General features: G+C 36.7%; 1 protein-coding gene across 1 annotated transcript in view; it reads right to left on the reverse strand.

Moving 5' to 3' along the window:
• Window positions 1-15352, reverse strand: part of HCRTR2 (hypocretin receptor 2) — a 109326-nt gene that overhangs the window by 34961 nt on the left and 59013 nt on the right. The window contains exons 2-3 of the mRNA XM_019629392.1: window positions 8613-8791; window positions 1584-1827 (exon numbers count right to left, since the gene is read on the reverse strand). Coding sequence (XP_019484937.1) covers window positions 1584-1827; window positions 8613-8791 — 423 coding nt within the window. The remainder of the gene's footprint in view (window positions 1-1583; window positions 1828-8612; window positions 8792-15352) is intronic.

Below are 15352 nucleotides of genomic sequence, written 5' to 3' on the forward strand. Positions count from 1 at the left end.
TAACTAAAGAATTCTGAGAGATATTTAGGCTGTTTTCCAAATATAGCTAATTATAAAGCAATTGCATTAGAGACATGTTACAATCAGTCCTCAGCTCCCCTTCTTTCAAAAAACAGTTCATTAGAGTGCATACCCCTACATTTCAGAAACTATCATTTCAGACCCCCTTCCTTTCTTCTTCAAGTAATGGTGCCCATTGTGTGGGTTTTCTTATTTCCTGGGACATCAGTTTCCTTTTTACCTGTCTGAAGAATTTCTACTCGTCTTGAATGCTTTGCTGAAATATTAACACCTCCTCTGTAAACTTTTGTCCAAATGTTAGAAAAGAAGGGTAAATCTCAGCAACAACAACAAAACTATAATATTTGGGGTAAAAGAAAAAGCAAATTGTAAAGTTTTAGTTACTATAGGTCTCTGGATAATGTATAGAATAATCCCAGTGTCTTTTAAATTTTATCTGGCTATAGTGAAAGTATATGCCTAATTTTGCAGTGACTGACCTTTTCTCTTTTCAGTGTTCCAATAAAAGTACCAGGGTAGGAATTAACATAAAATCAAAGATTCAAATACTTGAAAATATCAGATTCATAAACAATCTCTTGAGTGCACTGCTTTTTTAGATGCATCTTTCTAATAAGCATAACTGTACAGCTTTCGAATACACAAATGCTCCTAAAGTTTAAATTCCCTAGTTATGAGCCATTATTACATAGTTATCCAGAAGAGGACACTGTTTTCCTCAGATTTCATGGATAACTTTGTAACTAGTGTATGCTATACTGAAATGCAGGATTATATTATTTCCTGTTATTCTTTGCTATGTTCAGATTTGTGCCATCACCAGGCATTGATAAAAGTGTGTCCACTGTCACAGAGACACCTCAAAGACTGTCACTGAGTGTTCTGAACCAAAAGAGCACAAGACATCCAAACTTTTGCTTGTTTAAATTTAATTACCATACATATCAGATAGGAAAACAAAAAGTATTCATAACTAATATAATTCTTACATTATATAATAATTACGCCCATGATAAAGTTTATCATTTAATATGTTATAAACCAAGAAAGCAAATTTATATAATTTGACTCAGAGAGCAGCATAGGTCCACATACTCAACTGCAGGCATCTTTGGTGGCAGGACATGGTTTTAAAATGAAAACTTCAGTTTTATTTGGAGCCTATTAGGGAACTTGACAGTGGATGCAATATAATGTACCATCTTATAAAATGCTAATCAGTCCAAAATACATAGTTGGATTCACATCAGTGAGTCCTTTTTGTTTTAGAGAATTTAAGAAAAACTAACATAACAAGACCTAAACTGTGGAATGATTCCTCCTTTCATTCCCTATCTGAACACGAGGTAATAAAGCATAGCATTTCTAAAGGATCAACAATAGTTAGAGTTTCTCTGTGGAACTATTTTGGGTTTCAACTTGGTGTTCATGCTTTTGCAAAAGTATATTAACTAATGCCCATAAAACGCAGGAGGCCAGCTTTACAATGGCTCTGTAAAGCCAACCTTCCGTTTGCAACCCTCACATAAATATTGGCTGTGGACCAACCATCATGTACTTACCGCCCCAGCGCTCATCACACACTGTGAAGAGGGTGGTTTTGTTGGCTAAGCCGGGGAGCATGGTGCTGCACTCCATGACAATGGCCTGAGGAATCATGATAATGCAGGAGACAATCCAGATAATGACGATGCTGTTCCGGGCTCGCTTGGCTGTGCTCTTAAACATCAAAGGGTGACAGATTGCATACCAGCGATCCAAGGCAATGCAGCTCAGTGTGAGCACAGACACAGACACTGACACAGTCTGGAGAAAAAAGGTCAGAGTGAGAGAGAAGCACCAGGTGTTCAATGGGTCACTCTTAATATTTTTTACCTGATTAGAAAAGCAGTCACAACAAATAATCATTTGTGAAGCTGCCAAACATTTCGTGCAGTGCTTTCTATTGAAAACAAACACTGCCAAAAATGATATTAAAATTTATTAGAAAAAAAATTTTCCCTACTAAACAAGATGCTATTTAAACATTGTAACCTTTGATGCCAAATGTTTTAAATTTATAATATGGTATTCTTTGAAGAATTACTATCATTATTTTGTCCTAAAACTTTTCCACTGATAGGAAAATCATATCTTCAAAGGGAAAAAAGAAAAAAAACCACATACGTATGTGTAGTCTGAACTTGAAAACTCTCTCACTTATAGAAAATAACATGACACGTCGTTTTTGTTTTTTTTGTTTTCAGTCTACGCCGTTGCTGGCAACTCATGGCAGCCTAGCTCCAGGTTGAGCTGTTGTTCAGCATCTTAGCTGTAGAGGACAGTGTCACTGGCCCTCATATGTGGGATCCGAACAAGGGCCCTCTGGTGTCTCAAACCAGTTCTTAACCATCGCACCACTTGGTCGGCCCAACACGTCATTTAAAAATATGATGTAGGAATTTGATTGCAATTGCATTTAATTACCATTTTTGAATTATAGGTATCTCATTTCATATTTTCAAATAACAAAGGCTATTTGTACATCAATTCATTTCTAACATGTTGCACCCAAAGAAAGGCATGAGTTATGTTAAAAGAGAGTTCTGTGTATTGATCTCCTCATCAAAGTTTGAGCATAGCAATTATAAGCAACTTACTTCTAAAATGTATATAGGCTCACCTAGTCCATATTTCTATATAACTATTAACACCACAAAGGATACTTAAACTTGAAAATGTAAGGAAATAGTAAGGAAACATGTTAAGCATGCCTATACCCACATGATCATATAATATGATTTCAATATAATTCATGCAATTTTATTTAATGTATTTTCCTATACTGGATGAACAATTGATCCTGATACCACTCTCAAAATTTCATCTTTAAAAAGAAGACTTGGACTGGCCGAGTGGCTCAGTTGGTTAAGAGCTCACTTAAGAGTGTGAGCTCTGAGCAACAGGGTCACTGGTTCGATTATTACAAATTTTTATTTATTTTTTTCCCAGTACTTATAATGTAATTATTTTGTTTATTGATTTATTATCTGTCTTCTCTTTTGGAACAAATCTCGATGGCAGGAGAAATTGCTACTGTATTTTCCCCTTATAACAGTGTCCCCAGGATCTGGCCCAGTGTTTTCTGTGTTTAATAAATATTTTTTGAATTAATGAATAGTTGCAAGCCTCCATCTAAGGCAATAGATGCAGTCCACTCATCTCTCTCTCTTTTTTCTTTTCTAGTTGCATTGCTCCAACAATATGTAGAAGGGCAGGTGTCTCTGCTTCTTCCATCAGTACCTTCCTTACTGATGCACTGACTATTGGTGATGATGAGTGAAAGGGATCTGAGAGCCCACACAGCACAGGAGAAAAGGCATCAGGATGACCCATCTATTCCCTCTCTCCTGCCAGCTATGTGTGCAGTGTTGGGACACCCACTTACAGCTTTTGGCCTAATGTGCATGTGTTGTTATTTTTTCTGTTAAGTGAGTAAAATTGACAGGATAAGATTCTTGCCACTCTGATTGCTTTGATTCTCTCTAGAAAGGCAGCAGAGTAGTAATCAATTATGCAACGAGGTTTTCTGGGCTTGAATCCCATCTCACTTGATAAATGTGTGACCTTGGGTAAGTTACTTCACCTCTCTATGCCTCAGTCTTCTCATCTGTAAAACTGAATGATAATAGTACCCAACCGTGGAATTATAGGGAGAGTCCGTTGAGATGTGAAATGCCTGGCCCTGTGCTGGCATAGAAATGCTGTGTGTTTATTACTTATTGCGATTATGGCAATGATAATGATGATTATACCATTAGCTTTTTCTTCCATTCTCAAGCTTGGAGCTCCAGATTTTAATTGGAACAGACCACTTTTCGATGAAGAATAGTCATAGAAATTACAAGTAAAGGCTTAAACTATGTTGAATTCTTGGAGGTTAATTTCATTTTAAGTATAATCTTAAAGGGCTGAACTCTATCAGAGTAGGCTTAGGTTGGATGGCACCTGGGAATTCCCAGATGCTACCTTAGAGTGCATTCAAGTATCTTCCCCAGAAGAATCCTCTTCTCTTCTCAACCTCCATTATTTCCCTGCAAATATGACAAGCACCCAGGGCCCCTCAATACTCTTGCTAATTGGGAATAGAATTGTGACAATCTAGATGTGCACAGTTGCTGGGTTAGGCCTATATTTATCCAACTGAGAAATTAGAAGTGTATAATGTTCAACAAGTCTTAGTGATTTATTATTCATGAATTCTAATCAATGTGGATCAGTACAATAGAAATAGCATGGTTCAAATTATAAAGTCATTTCTAGTATTTCCCTCTACTATTAGATAATAATAGTCAACTCAAAACAGTTCACTTGAAAGACTGCCATCAAGCGAGCCAAGTGAGTGTCCTGTGGGGCCCAGTGGCACAATCTCCCTGGTCATGTGAGCTGGGTATCCAGGTGTGTCCCTTGAGTTGGTTGAGTGTGCCCTCCTGTTGTAGTTGAACCTTGGTTACTGTTTACACATCAATGGGAGGGATTGACCTTCAGTCTGGTTGTAAAACATATGGAACGCTTCATGAATTTGCATGCCATCCTTGCATAGGGGCCATGCTAATCATCTCTGTATGGTCCCAATTTTAGCATATCTGCACCAAAAAAATCTTAAATGCAACCAAAATTTGGCTGGGCATTTTGTAATATGTTTCTAAATATTCAGTAGGATATAAGTATAGTATACAGGACAAAAGCCTATATATTTTCAGAATATTACAACTAAGAAAAAAACTACTCAAATTTAAGAATGGCTTGTTGACCATTGACACTGTTCATTTCATTTGGGAAAATTCTATGGAAAATAAATATTGTGAGATTTTGGGGAAACTAGTTTTACCTGTGTGCCAATATTTTTGTGCATTTACAACTGTCTATCAAGAAGTAATGTTGAATGAGATAATATATGGATCCAGTCTTTTCCATCTGACTTAGATCTTATGGTTACCCAGTAGTTTTCTCCTTGGCCTATAGAGAAGAGGGTTAACTGAGGAGTTGATGAGACTGGACACTGTTTATAGAGAAGCAGAGTCTATCAGGAGGTGAAGATGTTCCTTCAACTGTAGAACCTGGGAAGTTGCGCTGTGTGAAAGAATACTGCCAATAACTTTAAAAGAGACCAATACTCTGCATCACTCACTGTTTCATGCTGCCTTCAGTCTATCCTCACGTGCTCATAGGAGAACCTGGAATACCTAGTCTGTATAAAGGTATCACTGTGTAATAGAGCAGGACTTCACCAACTTCAGGATGATGCATCCCTCCCTCATCATCCATTCACCACTGGGGAATCTTCTGTTTCATAGAGAGAGCAAGAGTCTCTCAGCAATGAGAAGATTCTGAGCAACTAAAGCCATCTTGAAACTTAAGAGGATTCCTCAAATTTCCCTCCGGGTGTTTATTGGAACCAAGAGAAATACAAAACTTGCTGGAAGTACCACAGGGATAGTGAAATATTAGAATTCTCTGCTATTAAGATTTCCCCAGTGTTTCCATGAAAATACCATAAGACCCATTTCTTACTGATCTTTTTTTATGAGGATATTTTTTTTCTGCTGCCAATGTACAATTTCTCTCAAAAAATTTTGCTACAGTTTATTTTTGTAACCCATTCATGGTTTTCAGCCAACTTACACAAACTAATCTCATAGTCTCATAGTTAAACTTAATGTTTATAATGAAGCTTATAATTTCCATGGCATTTCCCACTTAACTATTCTATCAATATCTGACATAAAAAAAGTATCACTTCTTTTTATAAGAAGTCATTGAAGAATTAATGGGCTACAGATATCTCTGTAACATTTCAGATCTAAAAGGCTAATTCATATAATTTCTATTAAAGGGGTATTTGTGCACTTCCCCAACTTTTGTTTTTATTAAGATTTTATTTTTGGAATAATTTTAAGATCACATTAAATTTAGGAGAAAGTACAGAGATTTCCAATATATCCTCTGCCCCCACATATGCAGAGACTTTCCTATTATCATCAGCCCCCACCAGAGTGGTGCCTCTGTTACAAGTGATGAACCTACACTGACACATCCCAATCACTCAAAACCCATAGTCTACCTTATGGTTCACTCTCGGTATTGCACATTACATGGGCTTGAACAAATGTATAACATGTATCTATCATTATATATTATTGTTATACTGCCTTAAAAATCCTCTGTGCTCTGCCTATTCATCCTTCCCAATCCTTGGCAACCCCTGATCTTTTCACTATCTCCTTATTTTTGCCTTTTTCAGCATGTCATATTATTGGAATCATACAGTATGTAGTCTACTCAGATTGGCCTCTTTCACTTAGTAATAAGCATTTAAGGTTTTTCCTTGTCATTTCATGGCTTGATAGTTCATTTCTTTTTAAAAAACAAAATTAAAAAAAATTAAATTATTCATTTATTTATTCACTTATTTTTATTAAATTTATTGGGGTGACACTGGTTAATAAAATTATATAGTTTTCAAGTATACAATTCTACAATACATCATCTGAATATAGGATTGTGTTTTCACCATCCAAAGTCAAATCTTCCTCTGCCACCATATATTGGACCTCCTTTACCTCTTCTACCTCCCTGCTCTCCCCTTACCCTCTGGTAACCACTAAATTGTTACCTGTATCTATGAGTTTTTCTTTGTTCATTTTGTTCATTTGGTGCTTTCAGCTCATTTATTTTTAGTGCTGAATGACATCCTGTTTTCTAGATGTATCACAGTTTATTTATCCACTCATCTAGTGAAGGACATCTCGGTTGCTTCCAAGTTTTGGTAAATATGGATAAGGCTGGCATATATATTTGTATGCAAGTTTTTGTGTGGTCATAAATTTTTACCTCCTTTGGGTAAATGCCAAGGCATGCAATTGTTGTATCATATGGTGAAATTATGTTTAATTTTGGAATAAACCACCAAATTGTCTTCCAAAGTGACTGTACCATTTTACATTCTACCAGCAACAATGGATGAGAGTTCTTATTACTCCTCACCCTCACCAGGATTTGGTGCTGCTAGTGTTTCTTCTAAAATTTGTCCATTCTGATAGCTGTGTAGTGTTATTTCATTGTGGTTTCAATTTGCGTTTTTCTGATGACACATGATGAGGAGTACTTTTCATGTGCTTCTTCGCCATCTGTATAACTTCTTTTGTGTGGTATCTGTTAAGGTCTTTGGCTTATTTTCTAATTGGATTGTTTTTCTTATTATCCAGTTTTAAGAGTTCTTTGAACATTTTAGATAACAGTCCTTCATTATGTGTATCCTTTACAAATATTTCCCCGCAGTCTGTGGCTTGTCTTTTCATTGTCTTGATATTGTCTTTTACAGAGCAGAAGTTTTTAATTTTAAAAAAGTCAGCCTATCAATTATTTCTTTCAAGGAACATGCCTTTGGTGTTGATTTAGAAATCATCAACATACCCAAGGTCATCTAGAGTTTCTAAAGTTAGCTTCTAGGAGTTCTGTAGTTTTGTGTTTTACATTCAGGCCTATAATCCACTTGGCATTAACTTTTTGTAAAGGGTGTAATGTCTGTGTCATTTATTTGCTTTCCAATGTCCAGTTGCTCTACCTGTATGAATTTTTTATAATTAGGAACACATTTTCATTTCCTCCTGATGGGTGGAGAATGGATACGAGATATGGGGTATGGGAACATAAGTGCAGAGTAGCCACCATTTTACTCACTGCCCAATTGCTAAGGGAATCCATGTGTTTTAGTATTAATGGCTGTGGCCACTAGCTTGGTAATTTTTTTTTCAAAGATTTTAGAGGTATCAGAATATCAATCAGAAAATTATTCTCTGAAAGTACTTGTTCTTAACTTCTTGTAGGGCAATGAGTTATAGGAAATCTGCTTTCACTAGTGAACAATAAAATATCTAATGATGATGATGACTGATATTTATTGAGAACATACTATGGTTTTATAAGATCATCTTCCAGAGAGCAATCACTATGCCAAGGGATTTATATAAGTTATGTAAGTAGACTAATAATAGCCATAGGTAATAGCTTTGATTAAAATTAGTATCCTTTTAAAATAGGTGAATCACAAAGAACTTAGGTATTTGGCTCGATAGCATACAATTTGGTGAATGGCAGGACAGAGATTCTAAACCTAGTAGTTTGGTTCACAACCTATATTAAAACCGGTTCACTATGCTGCTTTGATCATATAGCCCTTAATTTCTCAGTATGAAATAAAACCACATAAAAAACAGATAGCCCTCAATTATTTGTTCTGGGACATGCTCAGTCATTATTTTGTTCAAGTTCCTTATTTTACAATAAAAAAATTAGAGATCAAAAAAGTTAAAGGTTTATGCAGCATTCAAAATGACTTGAGGATTCTTTTGCTTTATTGTTACCCAGAGCTTAACTTGTTTATGCAGAAAGTCTCAAGTACTATTTTCCTTAAGTTTGATAACTCCTTGGGCAAGTATATTTCTTTCTCAACTCACTAGTTAACTTAATAGAGCACCATGACTATAATTGAAAATACTCTTTATAGTAGCTTCTGTGTTTGAACCCCCAAAAATGTCAAAAACAATTACCTGTAAATAAGGAATCACTTTACAGAGGGACTGTCCAAAGAACCATGTTTCAGTGATGTCCACAACCAGCGTGGCTGGAAGGCAGGTGATGGTCACGAGAACATCAGCCAGAGAAAGGTTGACTATGAAGTAGTTGGTTACTGTCCTCATGTGGTGGTTCTTCCACACTGCCACACAAACTAAATTGGAAAAAAAGAGGAATAGTAACTGTTATGGACTGAATGTTTATGTCCTCCTCAAATTCATAAATTGACATCCTAATCCTCAATATGATTGTATTAGGAGGTGGGCCTTTGGGAGGTGATTAGGTCATAAGGGTGGAATTCTCATGAATGAGATTAATGTCCTTATAAAAGGGACCCCATAAAGATCCCTTGCTCCTGCCACCATGTGAGAACATAGTAAAAATCTGCTGTCTATGAACTAGGAAGTGGGCCCTCACCAGACAATGGATCTGCCAGCATCTTGATCTTGAACTTCTTAGCCTCCAGAACTGTGAGAATAAATTTCTGTTGTTTATAAGCCACCCAGGTTATAGTATTTTGCTATATTGGGTCTTTGGAAAAGTCATGATGCATATTTGCAACAGATGGCACTCGTTCATTTTTGGAAGTACTAGAGTCATTCACATCTAGGTTATTGCTATGTCATTTGATAGCTGACAGTCCAGTTTCATTCGAAAAAAAATTGAGCAATTTGGTTGAGTTTTGAAGATTTTACAAGTTGAAGATGGAAGACCAAACCGTGCATTTTTGTCATATTTTACTGTTTTACTTCCATAAAAGGGAAGAACGCATGTCAAGCTAGTGAAAAGTTGCATAAAGTTTATGATGATAATGCTCTACAAGAATGTCAGTGCCAATGATGGTTCATGAAATTTCGTGCTGGTGATTTTGATCTCAATGATGCTCTTGTGTCAGGGAGGCCCATCGAGGTTAATGATGACAAAATAAAAGCATTGATCTAGTCAAACCCACATTACATGGCATGAGAGATTGCAGAAACATTGAACATCAATCATTCAAGCATTCACGACCACCTGAAAAAGCTGGGATACATAAGCAAGCTTGATATTTGGGTTCCGCATGAACTCAAAGAAGTTCATTTGACAGCGCATATAAACATCTGCAATACGCTCATTAAATGTGAGGAAAACAATCTTTTTTTGAAGCGACTGGTAACTGGTGATGAGAAGTGGATTGTTTACAACAATGTGGTGTGCAAACAGTCTTGGTCCCGACGTGAAGATTCACCTCAAACAACATCGAAAGCAGGCATTAATGAGTGGAAGGTTATGCTCTCAGTGTGGTGGGATTTTAAAGGTGTCGTGTTTTTGAGCTTCTGCCAAGGAACCAAACAATCAATTTGAATGTGAACTGTCAGCAGTTGGGCAGTTTTTATGAATCTATCGTCCAGAAATGTCCAGAACTTGTTAATTGTGAAGGAGTTGTGTTCCATTGTGACAACATGAGACTACACACAAGTCTGATCACCCGTCAAAAATTATTGGAGCTTGGATGGGATGTGTTGCCACACCCACCATACTCGCCTGACCTTGTGCCATCAGACTTCCATTTGTTTCACTCTCTTCAAAACTCCTTGCATGGTATAATGTTCAATTCAGATGAGGCTATAAATCAGAAGCTTGTTCAGTTTTTCACAAATAAAGACATGTCCTTCTATGAATGAGGAATTATGAAGCTGACTGAAAGATGGCAAAAGTCATCGAACAAAATGGGCAATATATCACTGATAGATCTTCGTTCTTTATATAAATAAATATATATATATATATTTGAAAAATATAGACAAAATACATCATGACTTTTCGAAGGCCCAACAGTGGCCCAAAGAGGCGAAGACAGTAATTAAACAAAAAAAAACCAGGTGCTGATGAAGAAACACTATTGAGGTACTTAATACTCCTATAAAGTCCACAAATAAATATTGAAAAGGAAAGATAACTTAAGACTGTGCTGTGTTGTCACTGAATTAGTGAATCTGTATGAATGCACGCTTAAAATCAGTTTGTTTACCTTGCAAAACATTTCTCAGTGGATCATAAAGCTGTGTTTACTTTTACTTGATTTTGAATTGTTATTTGCAGGAGTTAAACAACCATTTTTTATTCTCATTTCTGTTCCCTCAGCGCTCGGCATGTAGTAGATACTCAAGAAATATTTACTGAATTGAGATGAATTAGTTAGCTAGTTATTTTCAGTGAACTGTAGTGTCTGCCTCATCCGTGACATTTACCCTTATCTGCTCCCAAACTCTGCCTTTGGAACTTTAATAGATGAAGAGGCTTAAAAGACAAAAGCCAACGATTATTCAGCCCCTGTTACTGCCAAATACTGAGCTAGATGGTTCATATACTTAGGTCATTTAATTTTGATAACAATCCCGAGGGAAGATATCATTGCCAATATTTTATACATGAGGTAATTGAGACACAGGAAATTCATGGAACTTGTCTAAGGACAAACGGCTCATAAAGCACAGAACTGGGATTAAACACCAAGTGAAGAGCTACTCAGTTGCCTTCTTTTGTGAAAATGAAGTATTTATAGCAACGTACATATACATTTTAGAAACTTGATACCCCTTTCTATTACTCTTGATGGCCTCTAAACATCACCTTAAATCAAACATACTTTTCAGTACTCTCATAGCTGGGCCTTCATTGTCTTTCAGTATATCCTTATGTTTAAAAGCTGTGCTTCGTCACTGAGGTGCTCTTTATGGAAAGAACATCCAGTGCTTGTCTCTCTGCCCTCCTTCTGTCTGGTATATCCAAAGGTTCCATATAATCGCTGGCTTCAGAATTACATAGGTGTAAGCACTGCTACTGCATTTATTGGTATTTTGCTTCACTGAAAGCTACTGTGAATATGCCTGGAGTATTATTAACCTGTCAGAGCTGTCTCCTATGCACCCAAATGATGTAGTGATTAGTAACTTTACATAACGAAGAAATAAAAAACACATTTTGTTAAATTTAAGTCACTGAATGAGGATTTTTTTTTGACAATTAAGTATCATTGATTAAGAGTTTCATATACTGAAAAATACTTTTCCTAACTCCTGAAGCTGAAATTACCCTTCAGTCACCAACAGATGCTAATTTAATAAAATAACTGAATTTCTGAAGATCTAATTTTGAAAAACTTCACATCTTCCTCTAAATCCAGTACCCTACTACTGAAAAACTCAGGTGAAGTTCATTAGGGTAAACTGTAGTTTTTATTACTGAAAATGCTGCTGCTGAATGATTTATTTCTCAGAAACACTTGAAACACACACACACACACACACACACACACACACACACACGCTGCTGCACAAACTCATCCTAGCAGTTGACTAACACACTATCATGGCTTGTTATGAGAAAATTGACAAAGTATCATACTGCTGGTACTTGGTCAATAAATGATCCAAATGATACAATTTTGAATCTAGAAAACAAGACAAAAAATACAACAAGTTCTAGTTTGTCTCCCAATTCTCCGTGTTTTGGAGGTGAGACATGGCAGTGATGGAAAGACAGCGTCAATGCATTATGTCTCACCAATATGAAAGCAAGTATATTTTCAACCAACACTACTATACGACTTACTATGTGCCCTGTTCTAAACAATTTAAGTTATTAAGTAGCTCAATCCTCATAATAATACTATGAAGCAATTACTATTAATATCCTAGTTTAAGAGGTGGGAAGCCGAGGCCAGAGAAGCAATGGACTCTATCTAAGGACTAATAGCTAGTAAGTGCTAGAGCTTAGATTTAAATCTTATCTAGCATTCTGTGCTATTACAGTGTGCCCTTTATTGAAGCAGAGGTGAAAAAGTAACTGCCAATGTCTATTTGACAGTACCTTAATAGGTTCATAGAATTTTGGAGATGGAGACCTTCAGTCTAACTTGCCATTTGATGCATAAAACACCTTTACAACATCTCCGATCCATCCACTTGAACATTTTCAATAGTAGGGAATTCATGACTTGCTAAAAACCCTGAGTTCATTTTGTGGTGGCTTTAAATACTTGCAAGTTTTTGTTCATGTTGATTGGATACCTGCTTCCTTTTCCTTTCTGCTCGTGAGTTTTTAATTCTTTCTAGGAACCAAAGAAATAAGCCTTTCCTATTTTTTTCTACATTATACCTATATTAGTTTCCTAGAGCTGCTGTAAGAGGGTACAACAAAATGGGTGTGTTAAAACAACATACATTTATTGTCTCACAGCTCTCGAGACTAGAAGCTCAAAATCAGGGAGGCAGCAGTGCCATGCTCCCTCTGAAACCTATAGAGCAATTCTTCCTTGACTTTCTCCTGCCTCTGGTTGTTTGCTGGCGATCTTTGGCATTCCTAGGCATGCAGCTGCAAAACTCCAGTCAATCTACCTTCATCATTATATGATGTTCTTCGGTGGCTCTGTCTTCACATGGCTGTCTTCTTATAAGGACACCAGTCCTGTTGGATTAGGGGCCCACTATACTATGACTTCATCTTAACTAATTATACGTACAATGACCCTATTTCCAAATGAGGTCACTTCTGAGGCATGGGGTGGGTTCACACTTCAACACCTTTTTGGGGGAGGGACACAATTCAACCCATAACAGTCTGCCCTCAGGTCCCTAAAAATTCATGTTTCCCCATATGCAAAATACACTCACTTCATCTCAACAGACCCCAAATTCTTAACCCAGTCTGTCCAACATTACCTCTAAATCCAAAGTTTCATCTAAATTATCATCTAAATTAAGAATCGGTTAGACTTGGGGTCTTCCCAGGGCAAAATTCCTCTTCATCTATAAACCAGTGATGCCTAGAAAACAAGTTATCTACCTCCAAAATACAATAGTGGGACAAGCGTAGAGTATATGCTCCCGTTGTAAAAGTGAGAAATTGGAAGGAAAAAGGGGTCATTGGTCTAAAGCAAGTTTGCAAGTCTGCAGGGCAAATCCCATTATGTTTTAAGGCTTAAGAATCATTCTCTGTGGCTTGGTGCTCTGTTCTTGTGGCCAAGCCAGGTGGTGACCACAATTCTTCAGCCATGGGTGGTGGCCCTGCCCTCTGGAAACTGTAGGGAAATCCTTCCATGGCTCTTTATAACTTCTGGTGGTTTGTCAGAAGTCTTTGGTATTCCTTGGCTTGCAGTTTCATAATGCCAATCTCTGCCTTCATCATCACATGATGTCTTGTGCTTTTATCTTCACATAGCCATCTTCTTATAAAGGTACCAGTCCTATTGGCTTAGAGGTTCACCCTACTCCAGTACTTCATCTTAACTAATTATATTTGCAATAGCCCAATTTACAAACAAGGTCAACATTCTGAGGTACTGAGGGTTAGGACTTCATCATGTCTTTTTTGCAGAAACACAATTCAACACATAATGGTAGTCACTCAAATAGTGAAAGGCCACAGCTATGACCATTCCTTAAGCCTGTGATTACTCAGGCTCAGTATCTCTTGAAACTTCATGTTCAACTGCAGGGTTTTGCATCCCACATCACCCTGATCCCTTTATTCTGAGCACACACAAGATGATCAGTAATGGCTTGAAATGAGTTATCTGTAACTGCAAACATGTTTCCAGGTGCAATCTAACCAGGGCAGCACAGGATGATTGCTTTGGTCAATATCACTCTATTAAGACAGCCTGAGATCTTGTTAGCCAGGTCATATGTTTTTGGGGTCATATATAAAAACAGTTACTAGACATTTGTTCTCTTGTGTAGATGTCTCTTTACTTTTTAATCTTGGAGAAAAAAATGAAAAAAAAAATCTCTGAAGAACCTTATTTGGACAATTAAAGACATTTGAGTTTGAACTTTATGTTAGATAATACTACTGTGCCATTTTAAAATATCTTAAGTATGGACTTCACATTATGTACATTCAAATATTAAGACTATGGCCATGGCTATCCCAAGATTTTGCTTCTCTGGGCTAAACATCACCAGACCCTTCATATAGAATAGCAGGATTTGCCCTCTCATCACCCTAGTCTTCTTATTGTGAAAATGCTTCAGATTAACAGGAGATATCTCTAAATGAACTATCAAGAACTGCACAAACATCTTTTAGGGACTAGGTGCATATTTTCTAAATCTGTGTTGAACAAATATTCATTTGTTCATTCATTAACCCATTCAAAATATTAAGGTACAAGGTGAACACCACCTTCTCTTGATAGCACATTACATTTATGCAAAGTTAAAATTTACCCTCTTCTCCTAAATTCTCAGCCTGGCCTTGATATTTCTCTGAAGTATAATATTCTTTCTTTTTCTCCCCAGTACCTATGTTTGAAATCTCCTACCTCTGTAATTTTCATTCTATACCTACTGCACATTGTTCAGGTTATGGTAATTATTGGCTAGAGTACTGCAATAACCTCCTAATAGTTCACCTTTTACCCTATCTTTTCTCCTATCCATTCTATCCTTTGATATTATTCACTCCAGTTACATTATCTCTTTCATTTCAACAGGAGCTCTCCTTTTCTTCTTCATTAGGTAAAAAATCCTCAGATGGCCATTTTGCCATTAAATTCTAGTTGAACTTTCCCTCTACCTCTTGCAATGCTGCCCATAAAACCTCAGAGGTACAAGATAAGTTTGATCTCTCATTTTATAGCAAACATATTTTATGTCCAGGCCATTGCAAATGCCATTGCTTTGCTGGGAAATGACCATACTCCACTTCGACTCTTTTTTTAAGTCATTAA

The sequence above is a fragment of the Hipposideros armiger genome, unplaced genomic scaffold (genome assembly GCF_001890085.2).
Source record: "Hipposideros armiger isolate ML-2016 unplaced genomic scaffold, ASM189008v1 scaffold_847, whole genome shotgun sequence".
NCBI lineage: Eukaryota > Metazoa > Chordata > Mammalia > Chiroptera > Hipposideridae > Hipposideros > Hipposideros armiger.